The sequence below is a fragment of the Rasamsonia emersonii genome, assembly GCF_000968595.1.
Source record: "Rasamsonia emersonii CBS 393.64 chromosome Unknown ctg1118621760246, whole genome shotgun sequence".
Classification (NCBI taxonomy): domain Eukaryota; kingdom Fungi; phylum Ascomycota; class Eurotiomycetes; order Eurotiales; family Trichocomaceae; genus Rasamsonia; species Rasamsonia emersonii.
The window spans coordinates 1-15,474 of record NW_013563131.1 but is presented as its reverse complement, the minus strand read 5'-3'; the positions used below and the strand labels follow the sequence as shown (position 1 = coordinate 15,474).

The following is a 15,474-nucleotide window of genomic DNA, read 5'->3' as shown; positions in this document are numbered from 1 at the left end:
CTATCTGATAGGAATGATGAGATCCAACTAATTAGGCTATATGGTAACCCTAGCCTAATACAGACTCTGAGTAATTGATTTGTAGAGACATGGTCAAAAGCCCCTTTGACATCAATAAATAGGGTAGTAGTCATCTCTTTTCTATGTTTAGCAGACTGAATATCATGAACTAGAGACATGACTGCATCTATAGCTGATTTTCTTTGCCTACCCCCTACCTGGTCATAGTATAGTAGGCGAGATGACTCAGCTAGGGTAGAAAGTCTCCTAGCTATAATCTTCTCAGCTATTTTCCCTAGGCAGTTTAGTAGGGAGATGACCCTGTATGCTTTAGGCATAGAAAAGTCCCTTTTTATTGATGCTGATTTTTTAGTACAACCCCTTTGGCAGATTGGGCTTACTAGGCATAGATTGCCTAATCGTGCTTATTAAGCCGCCTCTCCTATCCTGACTCCCCTTTTTTTCTTCCTTTTTTCTTTATCTTTGCCAAATCCACCTATACATACCTACTATCCCTTAACATTTGATTTCTTTACATTATACTACTGCCTGTCTCTTACTCCCTATTTCTGTCCCACATAGAATGTTCCCACTGTTGACTGGACTATAGCATAACCCACCTGTATATAGATATTAGCTACTAAGCCCTACTGCCTAGGTGGAAGGCAGAGCGTGCATAGTCTCTGACTGAAAAACGCTCTCTAAAATGGAAGAATAATAATAATAATAAGTAGGTTTTTAATACAAAAATCAAGCCATTAATAGAGAAGTTTCAGAAGGAATTGTTTCTCTGTAACAGTTTCAAAAACAACTCTAGGCTTTATGGATTTAAAGGTGTTGTCTGAGGCTGTGCAGCAAAGCATACTAATGTCCTCAGTCTAGTCTATAATGTTGTTATATACTGGTGAGCAGAGTGGCCAGAGATGCCTTTTTTTTTTTTACCCTAATCTAAATGCTGCAAAGGCTCTCTTTGAGACAATTCCTTATAGCTTGATGATATATACAATCTCTATGCTATACTGGGCAACATGGATGTCCAAGTTTATACATGGTAACACCTAAAAAGAATACTGTATGTCTTCTGATGGTCCTCCTGTGTATTCTTATCAATCACCAGGCCAGTATAGACATTCTTTATTTAGTGTACTATTCCCCTATGTGCAAGGGCCATATCAACCACCATCACCTAGTATAAGCCCTTACTATTCTGCCTCTCATACAGGATATGGCTATCTATAACCACAGCCAGGTTTGCAGAATTCTCTATATAAACAGCATATAACCCCCTTCCCCATCAATGCATAGCTCACCATGTCTGGTACTGTGTACCTAGCACATTATCAACCATATAAGTCTCACATCTCTTACCCATACCTATTACCTGGCTATGGGTCACTGCCGCCACTACTGCTAATACTATATGAACCACCTTTCTATAATGCTTCATCTCGTTCGCTGCAGCAACGACTGTTAAATTGTGGCCCTTGGAGTTAGTACGGCGGACTATTAGGAGAAAACGGCAAAAACGAAAATTTTTTTTCGTCCCTTCACCGTCAATTTTACCGCCTACTATAATATAACTAGTTTATTAACATACTATTACTTTTGTTCCTAAGCACCTAGTTATAGGCCTCGGAGCCTAATTAGTAGGCCTTACAATGCCTAATTACTAGGCTTTATAGCACCTGGTTATTTAGCCTTATAGAAACTAATTACTAGGGCCTAAAAGGACTAATAATCTATGCTTATAAGGCCTACTTCTTAGGCTTATAATACCCAGCAATTAGTTACTCTAAGGCTTTATAATTAGGCACATAATACCTAACTAAGTACCATGAGCCTGAGTAATTAGGCTTCGTAAGGCCTAGTAGTTAGGGGCCGTGAGGCCTAATAACTAGGGGTTGTAAGGCCTAGTAGTAGTTAGTTGTGGTAAGAACCAACTAAAAACTAATAATAGTTCTGCCGGCAGAAAAATTTGAAAATTGGTTTTTTGCCGTTTTCTCCTAATAGTCCGCCCTAAGTTAGTCGGTTAGTCTTGTTTAGCTGTGGAGCCTCTAACTCCAGCGTTCAGGCCTGTGTCGAGATTTGGCGTGGTTATTATTGACCAAGGTCAAGTTCCAGAAAGCCCCCCTTTTGCTCCAAATAGAAAAAAAAGGAAAAGGGGAATTAAAGTCATTTTGGCTGGTCTGGCTTATTTTTTTTCTATAACGAACCTTCCCTACGAACATGAGATAGACTCCTTTTTTTCCCTCCCTTTTGATCTTTTGCCTTCAATTCGAGTTCGGGAACAAGCAAGGTTCGAAGATAGGATCTGTCGGCTTTTGCCTTATCCAACTTCTAATTCATTCTCGGAGATCATACCATCTATCATTGTCCTGATCTCTAACGCTGACAAGATATCGTTATAATCACAGATCTTGACATCTGATTCCTGTGCCCTTGATCCCAGAACCATCATCCTATTTGGTACACGTCAGGATATAGGACTGTCAGCAGTAAAGCCGACAATCATTGAGGTATCAGATAAGTCAAGTCCTCAAAATGAGATACACCTGCTGCCTTGAGGCCGGTTAATTCTCATCATTTTCACGGCTTGTTGCCAAGAGAAATGTGCATTCTGTTTCTGTTCGGTCAAATGAGGTTCCGGTTGCCGCTATATATCTGCAGTGTCGTTTACATAATGGCATGCCCTTAAGGTCCTAAATAAACTTATTTTTAATGTGGATATTCCTTTGTTGGGGCAGTCTGGGTAGACCATAACAACCTACATGATGTATTTAGCTGTTCCGAAAGGCAGTACGAATCAACGCACAGGTCGAGATGGCCAAGACCGAAAAGGGTCGCTTTCATCTAGTAGGTGATGTGTTTCGGTTCAAAACCTAGCAGAGCCAGTTCCACTCCTGGTCTCTCTACAACATGGTCAGAGAATTTGTGCGATGCCACTTAAGGTGTTTTTACAAAATCCTCCTTATCGAGCATTCCTAATGCCGAACTACACACGTCCTTCCGCACCACGTGTTTGATTAGTTTGGGAGTCCCGAGGTCTACAAACGAAAGTTTGTTTCTAGGAGCCTTTCTGGATGAGAAACCTTCGTTGAACAGGCTTGATTACATCCCAGAGAGCGTCGCCACTCCCCATAATGAGTTCGACAAAGTCTGACCCGTGTGTTCAATCCCCCGGTCCGTTTCGAAACTCACCCGAGCAGGAAGCTTCTTTGACAAGTCAATCACACTTGGAAAATGACACGGACACCATTAGAGAGGTCTTCGAGAGCGGACCGTCGGTTATAAAAGGAGAATGTCAAACTGAGGAGACTGATGACGACGGGCACGATTCTGCATCTTCCAACGAGTTAGCAGAAGACATCCTTCCCAGGGATAGACAGCAAAGAACACCCACTTATGATTACGCCTATGAAAAGTCAATGAGCCATGCAGAAGCGAAACTGTTTTATCAGAGACATCGACAGACATCGAGAAACCATGATGGCGAATCTCTCCAGAGTGCAGCCATGGCCAATCGCACGATCTCTCATAAGGGAGAAGATGTCGCACCGAGTTGGACAGCAAACATAGCATCTCGAATGAGCAATCCAGGTCAAACATCTTCCACCTGTGCTCAAGATACGGCAACAGTCACACCTGATGGTTCTGCTCAGAATGCACCATCGACGCATACCTCCAATTATTCCTCCTACATTCGTATGCATCATGAAAGTCTTGCAGCTGATCAATCGCCTCGAAACCATGCACTACATCCGGGGCTTCTACATGAGCACAGACCATATGTTTTATCTTCACAGGATATCCATAGAACAGGAACTGGAATCGGAATCGGGCAAGGTGTCGAGGGCTTTGGATCAAGTGACGACGCTGTCACAGCAGAACTGAACATCGTGTGTCGTAAGATACGAAGTCTCCTCGAAAGACGGCACAAATATATTCAACTGTCCTTGCAAGGGCCAGGAAGTAATCCAAAGGACGAGCCTAACTGGAAGATTTATCCACCACCACCCGACCCTTCCTGGGATGAAGACAAAGAACGCTTGAACAACAATGTGTCCGCCCCGCCAAATGGGAACGTGTCGAGTCTCGGACTTTCTCCAGGGCCTGACAATGTCAACGACTCGCCTCCTCGAGTGCGCAAACGGAGGAAGATGGGCCAAGACATTGGGGAAGATTTTGACATGGCAGATCTCATGCCTCTCCCAGGAGAATCAGACCTCGTATTCCGACTAGATGGGACGAGCGTCTATCAAGTGTACGAGAGCGATGAAGCCGCGGACCGCAATCAGCCGATCGTTCAGATTCCGTCCCTGAGGGATTTTTATATGGACTTGGACACAATCACCGATGTATCCACGGACGGCCCAGCTAAGTCCTTTGCCTTCAAGCGTCTGTCATACCTTGAAGGCAAGTTCCAACTACACACCTTGTTAAATGAGTATCAAGAATTAGCAGATAGCAAGAAAGTGCCGCATAGAGATTTTTACAATGTTCGGAAGGTTGATACCCATGTTCACCATTCAGCTTGCATGAACCAAAAGCATCTTTTAAGGTTCATCAAGAGCAAGATGAAGAAGTCGCCAGATGAGGTTGTCTTATTTAGAGACGGGAAGCATTTGACACTGAAGGAGGTCTTTGAGAGCATTAACTTGACGGCTTATGACCTAAGTATCGATACGCTCGATATGCATGTGAGTCTTCTAGCACTCGCAGAGTTTATGCTTTGGATACTAAGTGGAGCAGGCACATAAAGACTCGTTTCATCGATTTGACAAATTCAATCTGAAATACAATCCTGTCGGCGAATCCCGTCTGCGTGAGATCTTTCTCAAAACGGATAACTATATCAAGGGGCGCTATTTAGCGGAGATCACGAAGGAGGTGATATCAGATTTAGAATCAAGCAAGTATCAAATGGCGGAATGGCGCATCTCCATCTACGGGAGGTCGATGGACGAGTGGGACAAATTGGCAGCATGGGTGGTAGATAATAAAATATTCTCCCCCAATATTCGCTGGCTGATCCAGGTACCACGACTCTACGATGTGTACAAGTCAAGCGGCATGATGCAAAATTTCGAGGAGGTTATCACGAACGTTTTCCAACCTCTTTTTGAAGTAACCAAAGATCCTCGCAGCCATCCCAAGCTCCATATCTTCTTGCAACGCGTTGTTGGCTTCGACAGCGTCGATGATGAGAGCAAAGCAGAGCGTCGGCTCTACAAGAAATACCCAATCCCGAGGGAGTGGAACACGAAACAAAATCCTCCTTACAGTTACTGGATCTACTTCATGTTCGCAAACATGGCATCCCTAAATTTCTGGCGGAAGCGCCGCGGTTTTAACACGTTTGTTTTAAGACCGCATTGTGGTGAGGCTGGGGATCCCGACCATCTCGCTGCTGGGTTCCTATGCTGTCACAGCATCAGTCATGGCATTCAGCTTCGGAAAGTCCCTCTGCTTCAATATCTCTTCTATCTCGACCAGATTGGTATTGCCATGTCACCGCTGAGTAACAACGCGCTCTTCCTGACCTATGACAAAAACCCTTTTGCCAGCTTCTTCAGGAAAGGGCTTAACGTCTCTCTTTCAACGGACGATCCATTACAATTTGCCTTCACAAAAGAACCGTTGATCGAAGAATACGCGGTTGCAGCGCAGATATATAAGCTTAGCGCTGTTGACATGTGTGAACTAGCTAAACATTCTGTTGAACAAAGCGGTTTCGAGCTAGCTCTCAAGCAAAGGTGGCTTGGTGAACAATGCCACTTGCCCGGAGTCGCAGGGAACAACGTTGCCAAGAGCAATGTCCCGGATCTTCGGGAAGCATTTAGACACGAGACTCTCGTTGGGGAATTATCTTTGTAAGTTATAGCCTTTTGTGGGTGGGATCCGGAGAAAAGATGCCCCCTTATTAACGCGCACGTATTGTAGGATTGAGAGATATTCATCGTATACGTCTGGTACTCTTTCAAACACATCGGTTGCAGGACCTCCTTCTAATGTTCTCTGCAACAATGCTACGGAAGCTGCGTGCCCTGCAAGCACAATATCGGCTTCAGGCTTCAATTCAGCAGTATCAAATCCTACGATCCCAGCCGAATATCATCTTCATCGTAGAATCGTTCAATCATCACCTCTTACACACGACCCGAAGATAAACACCATTTACGCCCAAGCTAATGGTATCCCGGGAAGCCACAGCATGATGCCGGAGCTTCAGCCAGGGTACTCTTCTCTAGTCACTTCCGGTCAAAATCTTCCACCGCCACATGCATCAGTCGGTGCAAGTGGGAACGCTGGAACCGCAGTAGTGGGTTCTGCGAACTTACCAGAGCAAAAGATCTTCCCTGGGTTAATGCATGAAAGAGCGAGAAGGGGAAGCATGAGGGTTGGATCTTCAGCGGACTCGTCGACGGAAGACAGAGACGGTAACGGTCACCATAAGGACGAGGAGGACTTTGAGGTTAGTAAGTTGTCTGTTTAGGGAATATACGTAGACTCAAGCGATACATAATTTTCCAAACAAAAAGAGAAACAGGGGTATTGTCAATTTGGCCTTTTTTTACTTTCAATATTAGGTTCCCAGGCCTTGGTGAATACCTACCTGCTGGTTCCTTCAGACTGAAGTAGATGACTGCGTCAGTGTATAGAGGGAAGAATCAAAGACACGGCACAGGCTAAATCGGTGTTAGTTAATCTGCATTATGGATCTGTATTATTACATTCTTAATCAACAGAGCTGTGTACTAACTACTACTCCGTATTTCACATCATCCTTTGGCTGAGTTTGCAACGCTATACTCCGTAGTATCAGTAAGCCTTTGGTATAGGCTAGGTATTTTTGCTTCAAATCAGCAGAGTGAAGCGAGGCCTTTAAGGATTGTGCCTCTTTCTCAGGGATTGGCTACTTTGGGCCCTTCCCTCTACAGGTATTAACAACCATTTCAGTTCCTTGGCTGCAGTAATGTATGACTCGTTGTGCTTCAATCCCTTTATCCTAACTCCTATTCTAAAAAGAAAACTTGTGTTAAGCCTTTACAACTTGCATCCTCTAGCATAAGAGCAGGTTGGCCCTCATCATACCCTCGCCATATGGTTGAAATCATACCGTTGCAGACTCAACCAAAAAAGGAATGCCATGAGGTTCTCTCATGACACCATGTGGCTGTATGCCCTGTAATCTATAATCGATGAACATCACTAGGACTTCTAACAAATAGATTATTTACACTGTTAAAAAGCGGTATATGCAAAATCGACGCACTTATAGTAGTGGTCACTGAACATCAAGAAAAATGATGTTATCAACATTAAATCAACGTACAAGATATAGTAGTGCAGCCATCCATCCCCGGCGATCCTCAAAACACCTTGTGAGGATAAGCGATTTCTAAATCATGACCCTAAGAATGCCAGCACAAGACAGAAGCAATCTATGAGTATGACACAGGGCTCAAACAGCCCAGCTTCCCTTGCGTTCCCGAACTCCCCAAGTGTCAAGACTACTGTCATTCCCAGCCATTCTTGGCTGTTGTCTCGCCCATTCCCGTATATACAAGCGCAAGGCCATCCATCGCATACACTTACCTCCTGTGACGCCTTCTTCACTCACCCCAACACCCTCTGGAACACCGACATAGCCCTTGGCATCAGCGCGCAAGTCATCACGCCTGAGAACGTCAACAGGTATGCCGGAGATCTTGCTGAGTTCATAGTCGTAGTAGCGGGCCAAAGATGGGTATCCGAGGGAAAGATAATTATAGACCTGGGTAACAAACCCATCATGGAATTCTCGATCTATTTCCTCCTCAAGACTCAGCATCTTATCCGTGTGATCGTGAGAGGATTCTGATTCGGGATGCGCTATAAGTTGATCGCTCGGACTATAGGAAGCCGCGTTATTCAAACTTAGATAAGATTCCCCATCAATATCAGGATTTGGTGTCACAATTCCGGATCTGAAACGTTTCGATGACGACTGGCTAATCTCCTCGTCCTTCCGGCACAATCCCTTCCATAAGCCAGCCCCATCTTCATGTTCAATACGAGGACTCGCGCACCAGAGTCTTGGAGATTTTCCATCTTCTCTACCGTCGCATTCCTGGTGAGATGCCAACTCTTGATCGTTTTCACATTGGGTCGCTTGGGGGGAAAGGCTGAATGGAAAGACTAGGTCACTTCCCAGCATCGGTGGACTGGCAGCATGTTTCATCTGCGCCAAACCCACATCCCTCTGCCATCCCCCAAGGAAAGTCGCATTAGAAGTATGATCTGCTTTGTTAACAGCTCGCCGCGCCGCTATAGCCGCCGCGGAAAACCTTGATTCACCAACATCTATATTTTTCTGTTCGCGACCTCTCAGTTCCGCTTCCTCTTTATGCCGACGCATTTGTTCGAGTTCCCATGGCAGATCAGCGATAGACTCCCGTCGAAAAGAAACTATGTCATCCTTGATATCACGTAGGACGACTTCAACTTTTTGATCCTCACCATCCGACTCTTCCTCTTCTCTATCGATGGCAAAGTGGGAAACAGGTTGATGAACCTGCTCATTCGGAAATGCAGCCAGAGCCTGGTCTCTCAACTGTTTTTCAGCAGCGCGTGCCGCTAGAGAGAGGAGATATCCTGAGAAACGCTCATCACAACTCTCCCGAAACTGATCTTTTATCTTCGAACGCTTGGAGCTCTCATCAGATGGCGTAGATGGCGAAGTCGAAAGAGAAGGCACGTCGGAGCCTTCAGAGCCTTCGCTACTATTCGATGGGATAGCTGGCAAGTCTGGCACGCGAAACGAGTGTCTCCTCTCCTCTTGTCGCCGTAGAAGGCTTGCATATGAAAATCGTGATTCCGGCGGTCGAGAAATAGCCTCTTCACTCTCAGCCAACGGCTCATATGATATACCAGATAGCGGGGTATGCCTTAGTCTGTTAGTGTACTCTGGCAATTCTTCGCCACTTGCAGCCAGCGTAGCCCTAGCCTCTCCCTTTCGAAACGAGCGCTTTGCAGTCTCTATAAGTTGAGGGGCGAACTTTCGAGGAGTATTCCTCTTGGGAGAAACGTTGGAAGGATTCGTCGATTTGGTCGAATTCCCATCGTCTGGATTTCCAGAGCTACAAAGTCCTTGGCGCCTGCTCAGTTTAATCGACTCTATCGGCTCTGGAAGAAACCTCCTCACAGGCTTACTCCCACCCCTGTCTCTGCTCGATTCTCTTGCTGGACGATTCAAAAAATCCGGTTCAGTCGAAGTCTGAAGATGCTGCTGCAACGACGATCTGGAGGCCATGGGACTTGTCTCTATGTGTTGCGGTAGAGCTGGAGGTTTGGTCGACGGACCAGACTCTGTAGGCGACATGTCATGTGTGCGTACCGACTCCGGAGGTGGTGTCTTCACAAATTTACTACCATCCTCTGCTCTGGATATCGCTGGATGATTCCTAGAGCTACGGGTAGATGTCTCTGTAGGTTGTGGTAAGAATCTTCTCTTTATCCTCGAGACTTCTGAAGGCTGTGGCTCATGTTTCTGGGCGTTGAGAAGTGAATGCACTGGACCAAAAGCAACCTCACAAGCAATATCGCGCTGTCCCAGACGTCGTAGATCGTCATCATTCACTCTTTTAGATTGTCCAAGAGATACTTGACAGATCTCCGGAACTTCGGGGACATGGCGTTTACTAGACCTCGACGAGGTTTCGATAGGCTCTGGCAGGAACCTCCGTACCCGGTAAGGAGATTTATTGTCCATTTGCCAACGCTGGTTAATCTCCTTCTTAAAAGAGAAGGAGTCAAGGTTCGGGAGAAAGAAAGATCACCTCAATCGAGCATGACCCAGTGGAGGACGATGGGATTAAACCAAAAAAAGCATCATCAACAACCGTACGATGAAGTCGGGTGATTTTCGGCAAGCTGGTGTCCCTCAGCATTGACTGAGTATGTGCAGAAGGAAAACCAAGACCCGTACGGGAACGCCCAATGCCAATGATGATTTCCTGGCGAAAGGTCAAGCTATGCAGGCATTTCCTATCAAAATACCCGAAAACGAGAACGCAAAGATTCTAGCACCTTCCTAGACAGACAAGCAAAGGTCAATAGGCAGAACAATCCAGATTTGTTGAGCCAGCAAGATGTGTGAGTAACAAAGTAGGTGGATCGAAAAGGGGCCTGTCAAAGAAAGGGGGAAAGGGTCAGGAAATAAAATACAGTGCCATTCAGATGTGCTGAAGTAAACTCCCTTTATCCGAAATAAGTCTAAGCTTATGATTCAGCAAGACAAACTGGAGTCCCATTCAGAAATGCATAACATCGCAGATGGGCTACTGTTGGGAGTTGGCGGGACATGTGAAGCTGACGTAAACGTGATGAATAGGTGGGTGTTCATACACAGGTAAAAATGGGAACATACCGAGAATTATTCCATTAACCAGGTACACATGTAAAAGAAGACAAGATGATATGATCAAAAAGATCTTCAAATTTAAGTGGTTGACATATGCCATATGGAGTAGACCGTAGATTACCTGTAGCTAAGTTTGGGGCTTGGTGTTTTGACAGGGCATGGATGGAGTAAAATAATGGCCCGCCTGGGCATGGACAAGAGTTGTAAAGGACTAGAGGTCTGGAACCAGAAGGGTGGTTGGTGGGTGGGGGGAGTAAGTGGGGAAAGTGGCGGCCACACTGTACAGAGTATGTGATGGAGATCCATGGATATATTCTGTAGGTTATCAAGGGATCAGCACTGTGGATGGTAAAGGAAAGTCACAGAAATCAGCTGCCTACAACAGCCTCTAACTGAGTTCTTTCGACCCCTTCCTCTCTCCATTTCTTTCCATTCTTCTCCATTTTATTTCTTCTGTCATCTCCGTATTGTGAAATCGTTAACTTCTGTTGCTGCATACTACCATGTGATTTTGACCTAAAAAAAAAGGGGAAAGCATGTTAAATATCAGCAAAGAGTTACAGCAAAAAGCAAAAAAAAAAGAATATGGTGGAATATGGGTAGGAGGCCCACATTGGGAGTAGATGATAAAGACTACCTGTAACAAGAATATGCACGGCAAGGAATATGAGTGCGAAGCCTGCCTGGAAAGTAAATTGCCTTAAAGTATGCCTGAAGTTACAAGTCCTTGGCATAGACCAGGGAATCTTAATACCAAATGTGATGAAAGCCAGAGATCTTAATTCATTAAAGGTGTCCAGCCTAGTTTAGCAGTGTGCATTAACTTGATCCTAAATGATAATGGTGCCACAATTTCTGATTCAGTTAGATGATTATTGACATTCTACTTCTTGCTACTCACTCCATCTGCAGCTTTTACTTGACCCTCCAGAGCACCAGGCATTTGATTGTTTCAACCTAATAATGTATATCATATGTGCTGAGTAAAATTTGTCACTCTCAGGTTTTCAGATTTAGCTTTATGCTTTATAAAAGAGATGGCAGATATCTACTTCAGCTGATCCTATGAGATTACCTAGTATTGACCACACAAATCAACTGGTCAACATTTAGCTTTAAATTTATCTATTTTCTTCACTTAACAATTATCTTGGTCAGTTATACATTTATTTCCTTTCCCTTCTTGTTCACATGATTCAAACTTTTGATGTACGCATCTCTTTTTTTTTCTTTGTCCAGTTGACTCAACCATCAGTTACAAAACGGCCTTCTGGTCCTTTAAAATTCCTATCACTTCCATAGTTGTCAACTGGGATAATACCCGTTGCAAGTCATAGTTGAAGAACTTCCAGAGCATTGCAGATGAAATTGTCAAACTACATTCCCATTCACATTGTGAACTTCAAGCCGCCAGTCTCCTTCATATTCACCATCATCAGGTATGACAATTCGCCTTTCATCCAAAAGTATAAATTTCCAGTATTAATGACCTTGGTTGCTTCAAAACCCCGACAAGATACGAGGAAAAGTCTTCGACTAACTCAGGATCCTTCTACTGACTTGTGACTTGATTCTTTAGTACCTTCTAACATTCAAAATGCCGACTCTTCAAAATCTAATCTGCCATGTCGAACAGATAGGTACAGAGAAAAGTCCATTTAATGAATACGCGGTCTCCTACGGAGATAGGGTCGTAGAGAGTTATATCGCAGTTCCTCCCGGCTCAACACCCTTTGCTATCAGTTTGAAGTCGAATTGTTTCATCTTTGAAGGCTTGTCAATGTTTGTCTTTATCGATGGGTTGTACCAATGTAACCGCAACAGATGTGGCCTTTCACTTCCTGATGCGTGTGCTGTTACTTCTGACGCCTCCCAACGAAGAGCCTCTGTGGAGTTCAGAGTCCGCCAGAAGGAGGAGTATCTCCCAACAGGCGAGTGCGTGGGCAAGGCGTGGAGTTTTGCGCCTCTCGATACTGGTAAGGTTCATATACAAGATGTGTATACAGCTTTGATTATAGCTAGAGCTTACGCTTCATCCGTAGTGCATACTACATCTTGCGCTAGCCCCGAGACATCGAGCTGCTCTAATCACCTTGGATCGATCGAGGTCTACGTACTACGATGCTTTCACCGCAGAAACAGCCAAGAGTCTCTATTTGACGCCATCTCAGACGGGTCTTTGTCGCCAGAGTCCGCGACATCTCCTCTAGACTGCAGCCCACTGGTCTGTCAAAGTATGAGCGGAGCTACGACTGGGTTGGAAAATAAAATCCGATCGCCGCCTGAAGATCTCCTTCCAAATGTCGGAAGTAAATACAGATTGGCTAATCGGAGGACGACACTTGATGGATCGAAGGATAGTGTAATCTCCAGGCCAGAATACAGCTATGGCAAAGGAGAGCACCGATATCGACAAGAGGCGAGAGTATCTGCTTTGAGTCCACCAATAGGACCGTGTGAGTACAACATACAACATATAGCCGCACAAGGAACTGGAAAGAACAGTCGGCATGACCCAGATTTGCGCCAACACAAACAGCAATCTCTCTCGCTACTAAACGAGCAGAACTCTTGCCCTCCAAGGTTTAAGCACAATGCACTGGAAGCTCAAGGTAATATTGACCAGTGCATGGTCGATTCGTCCATAAGGACTTCAGTTGATATTCATTCTTTCGAAACTCCAGCTCGTATGGACATTTGCAAGTTTACTTGTTCTGAAATGCTCAATGTTACAAGCACAGATCGCATACAATACAGCAAGGAGCTTAGGGCTAATAACGACATAGAGGAGTATTGTTACATAATCTCACCTAACTTGCGAATACAGCCCACTGGCCAGTGGCATCATCATGATTCTCTCAACTCGTGTGACTATGGAAGAGAGAACAATCGAGCAAATGGCAATCAAGGCCTCTCAAAAACAAGGGGTCAACAGTCATCCATATTAGAAGAGTCGAAATACAACCACCGGCAAACGGCTTGGGCTGCTAAGAGCATTGGAGAGAGCATCTCGGTCGAATTCCACAAAGGTCAAAATCATAACCGCTTTCCTCATGGCCATATGAGAGAAGAGGCCAGCTGGCAGTCTGAAAAGAACGGCAGCAGTCCCACGAAAACAGACGGAGAGTGGGATACATCAGATGAGGAAGAGAATCAAAATTTTAATCCCCAAGATGCCAAAAGAAAGGGAAATAATACAGATAATGAAAAAATGATTGAGAATGAGTGGGATGCTGAATATACCGAGACACAAATCACATCAAAGACGCAGGATAGCTGGGAGACTACCCTACCACTAATTGGTGACGCAGTGTTACATGACACGTGTAAGAGAACCAAAGTGGATGATCAATACGATATCAAGATTGGGAATTGGCTACCTTCCCATTCCAGTGGAACACCTGGCGATGGGATTCCCAGGGACCGGCATCCTGGGGATTCAGCCAGGTCAGCAGAGGAAGTTCGCGCGTTTCTTGATTTTCCAGTGAGAAATCAGGACAAGAACAGATATGGAACGGTAAGTCCTGAAAGAATCGACACTCGATCTTTGCTTCATGAACCTCCATTCAATGGAGGAAAAGGGCTTAAAGTTCAAGAAAATCTATGTTCTCAGCCACCTCATTTGACTGGTATCACACCCAAAGACTCTCCCGGTCTCAGACCCTCTTCCAGCGAACAAAATCGTATGAATGGGCATTTCTCGTCTTCGTCACATATTCCTGGGTTGCATTTTTCGTCATATCGTGTTCAGCTGGGAAGCGCAGAAAGGTATATTCATAACACAGCGAATCCAAAGTACATCGATACCCTGCAGGAACCATTCGCAAAGTTTGTATTCAAATACAGAGAAAAAAGTGAGGTTTTGTTACACTCCTTAAAAAAAAACAAGTTGCTGATAGAGCTTTAGGAATCATCGAAAAGATGTTTGGCACAAACAAGGGAGATATCAGCAATGAGAGCAAAGAGCTAGAAGCTCTATCAAAAACTGAGCTTATAGCACGACTTTTGCATACTGAGGTAGTATAAAGGTTATAAAAAAATGCCATAAATCACTAATTCTGATCATTATGTAGGGGCTCCTTGAACAGCAGACATTTCCTGGGAACAATCATCACAAGAATGAGATGCACATCAGTTGTAAGACAGATGGACTCGAGACAGAAAGGTCAGGCTCCCTAAGCGACATGAGAACAGGTGATCCTTCTTCAAGCGATCCTTGGGTGACTGGTCTGGGCAATACAGGTGGATTACACATATACTCCACAGATATTGCTCATCAAGCTGAAGAGCAGTCCTTATTGAATGGCAAATGCATGAATATCAAGAATACTGATCCTGAAGATTGTGGCACTTCAGATAATAAAACTGAATGGATAGACAATCATGATGATCAGCAACACAGGGAGTGGGAGTGTGGTGAGATTAGGGAAGGTGGACAAAGTGGTGGAGACAATACCAAGCATGGTGGTCATGCATGCCCAAAAGAAGTGACTAATGACAAGGCAGACTGGTAGTTGATTCAGGACCAACCAGCAGAGCTTTCTATCATCTTTTGATCATTGGATTGATTATAATAGAGGTTTTGCAACTGCTTAACAATTACAATTACAACACAACTTGACTAATTAGGTTTAGTGCAAATTATAATAGGAAGGCAGCCAGAGATCATATAATTATTATTATTATTATTCTTCCATTTTAGAGAGCGTTTTTCAGTCAGAGACTATGCACGCTCTGCCTACCACCTAGGCAGTAGGGCTTAGTAGCTAATATCTATATACAGGTGGGTTATGCTATAGACCAGTCAACAGTGGGAACCTTCTATGAGGGACAGAAATAGGGAATGAGAGACAGGCTGTAGTATAATGTAAGAATCAAATGTTAAGGAACAGTAGGTATAGGTGGATTTAACAAAGAAAAGAAATGAGAGAAAGAACAGAAAAAAAAAGGGAAGTCAGGATAGGAGAGGTGGCTTAATAAGCATGATTAGATAATCTATGCCTAGTAAGCCTGGTTCTATGGGTTAGACTAGGTAGTAGGGTTCTTGCTTAATCATTAGCTCCTATGTGCCA

At 44.4% G+C, this 15,474-nt stretch overlaps 3 protein-coding genes across 3 annotated transcripts; 2 read left to right on the top strand and 1 right to left on the bottom strand.

Annotated features, from left to right (window-relative positions):
• Nucleotides 1–2,771: 2,771 nt before the first annotated feature.
• T310_5142 (AMP deaminase) lies at nt 2,772–6,523 on the top strand (the record flags this gene model as incomplete). Its single annotated transcript, XM_013471992.1, has 5 exons — nt 2,772–2,853; nt 3,103–4,697; nt 4,750–5,870; nt 5,941–6,476; nt 6,507–6,523. 5 exons carry the CDS (start codon nt 2,772–2,774, stop codon nt 6,521–6,523), a joined length of 3,351 nt encoding a protein of 1,116 aa, XP_013327446.1.
• A 251-nt stretch (nt 6,524–6,774) lies between these two features.
• Nucleotides 6,775–9,751, bottom strand: T310_5141 (uncharacterized protein; the record flags this gene model as incomplete). The annotated part of the gene is made up of 4 exons (XM_013471991.1): nt 6,775–6,804; nt 7,118–7,190; nt 7,334–7,379; nt 7,597–9,751. 4 exons carry the CDS (start codon nt 9,749–9,751, stop codon nt 6,775–6,777), a joined length of 2,304 nt encoding a protein of 767 aa, XP_013327445.1.
• A 2,248-nt stretch (nt 9,752–11,999) lies between these two features.
• Nucleotides 12,000–14,916, top strand: T310_5140 (uncharacterized protein; the record flags this gene model as incomplete). Its single annotated transcript, XM_013471990.1, has 4 exons — nt 12,000–12,378; nt 12,409–14,256; nt 14,292–14,419; nt 14,476–14,916. 4 exons carry the CDS (start codon nt 12,000–12,002, stop codon nt 14,914–14,916), a joined length of 2,796 nt encoding a protein of 931 aa, XP_013327444.1.
• Nucleotides 14,917–15,474: the final 558 nt, after the last annotated feature.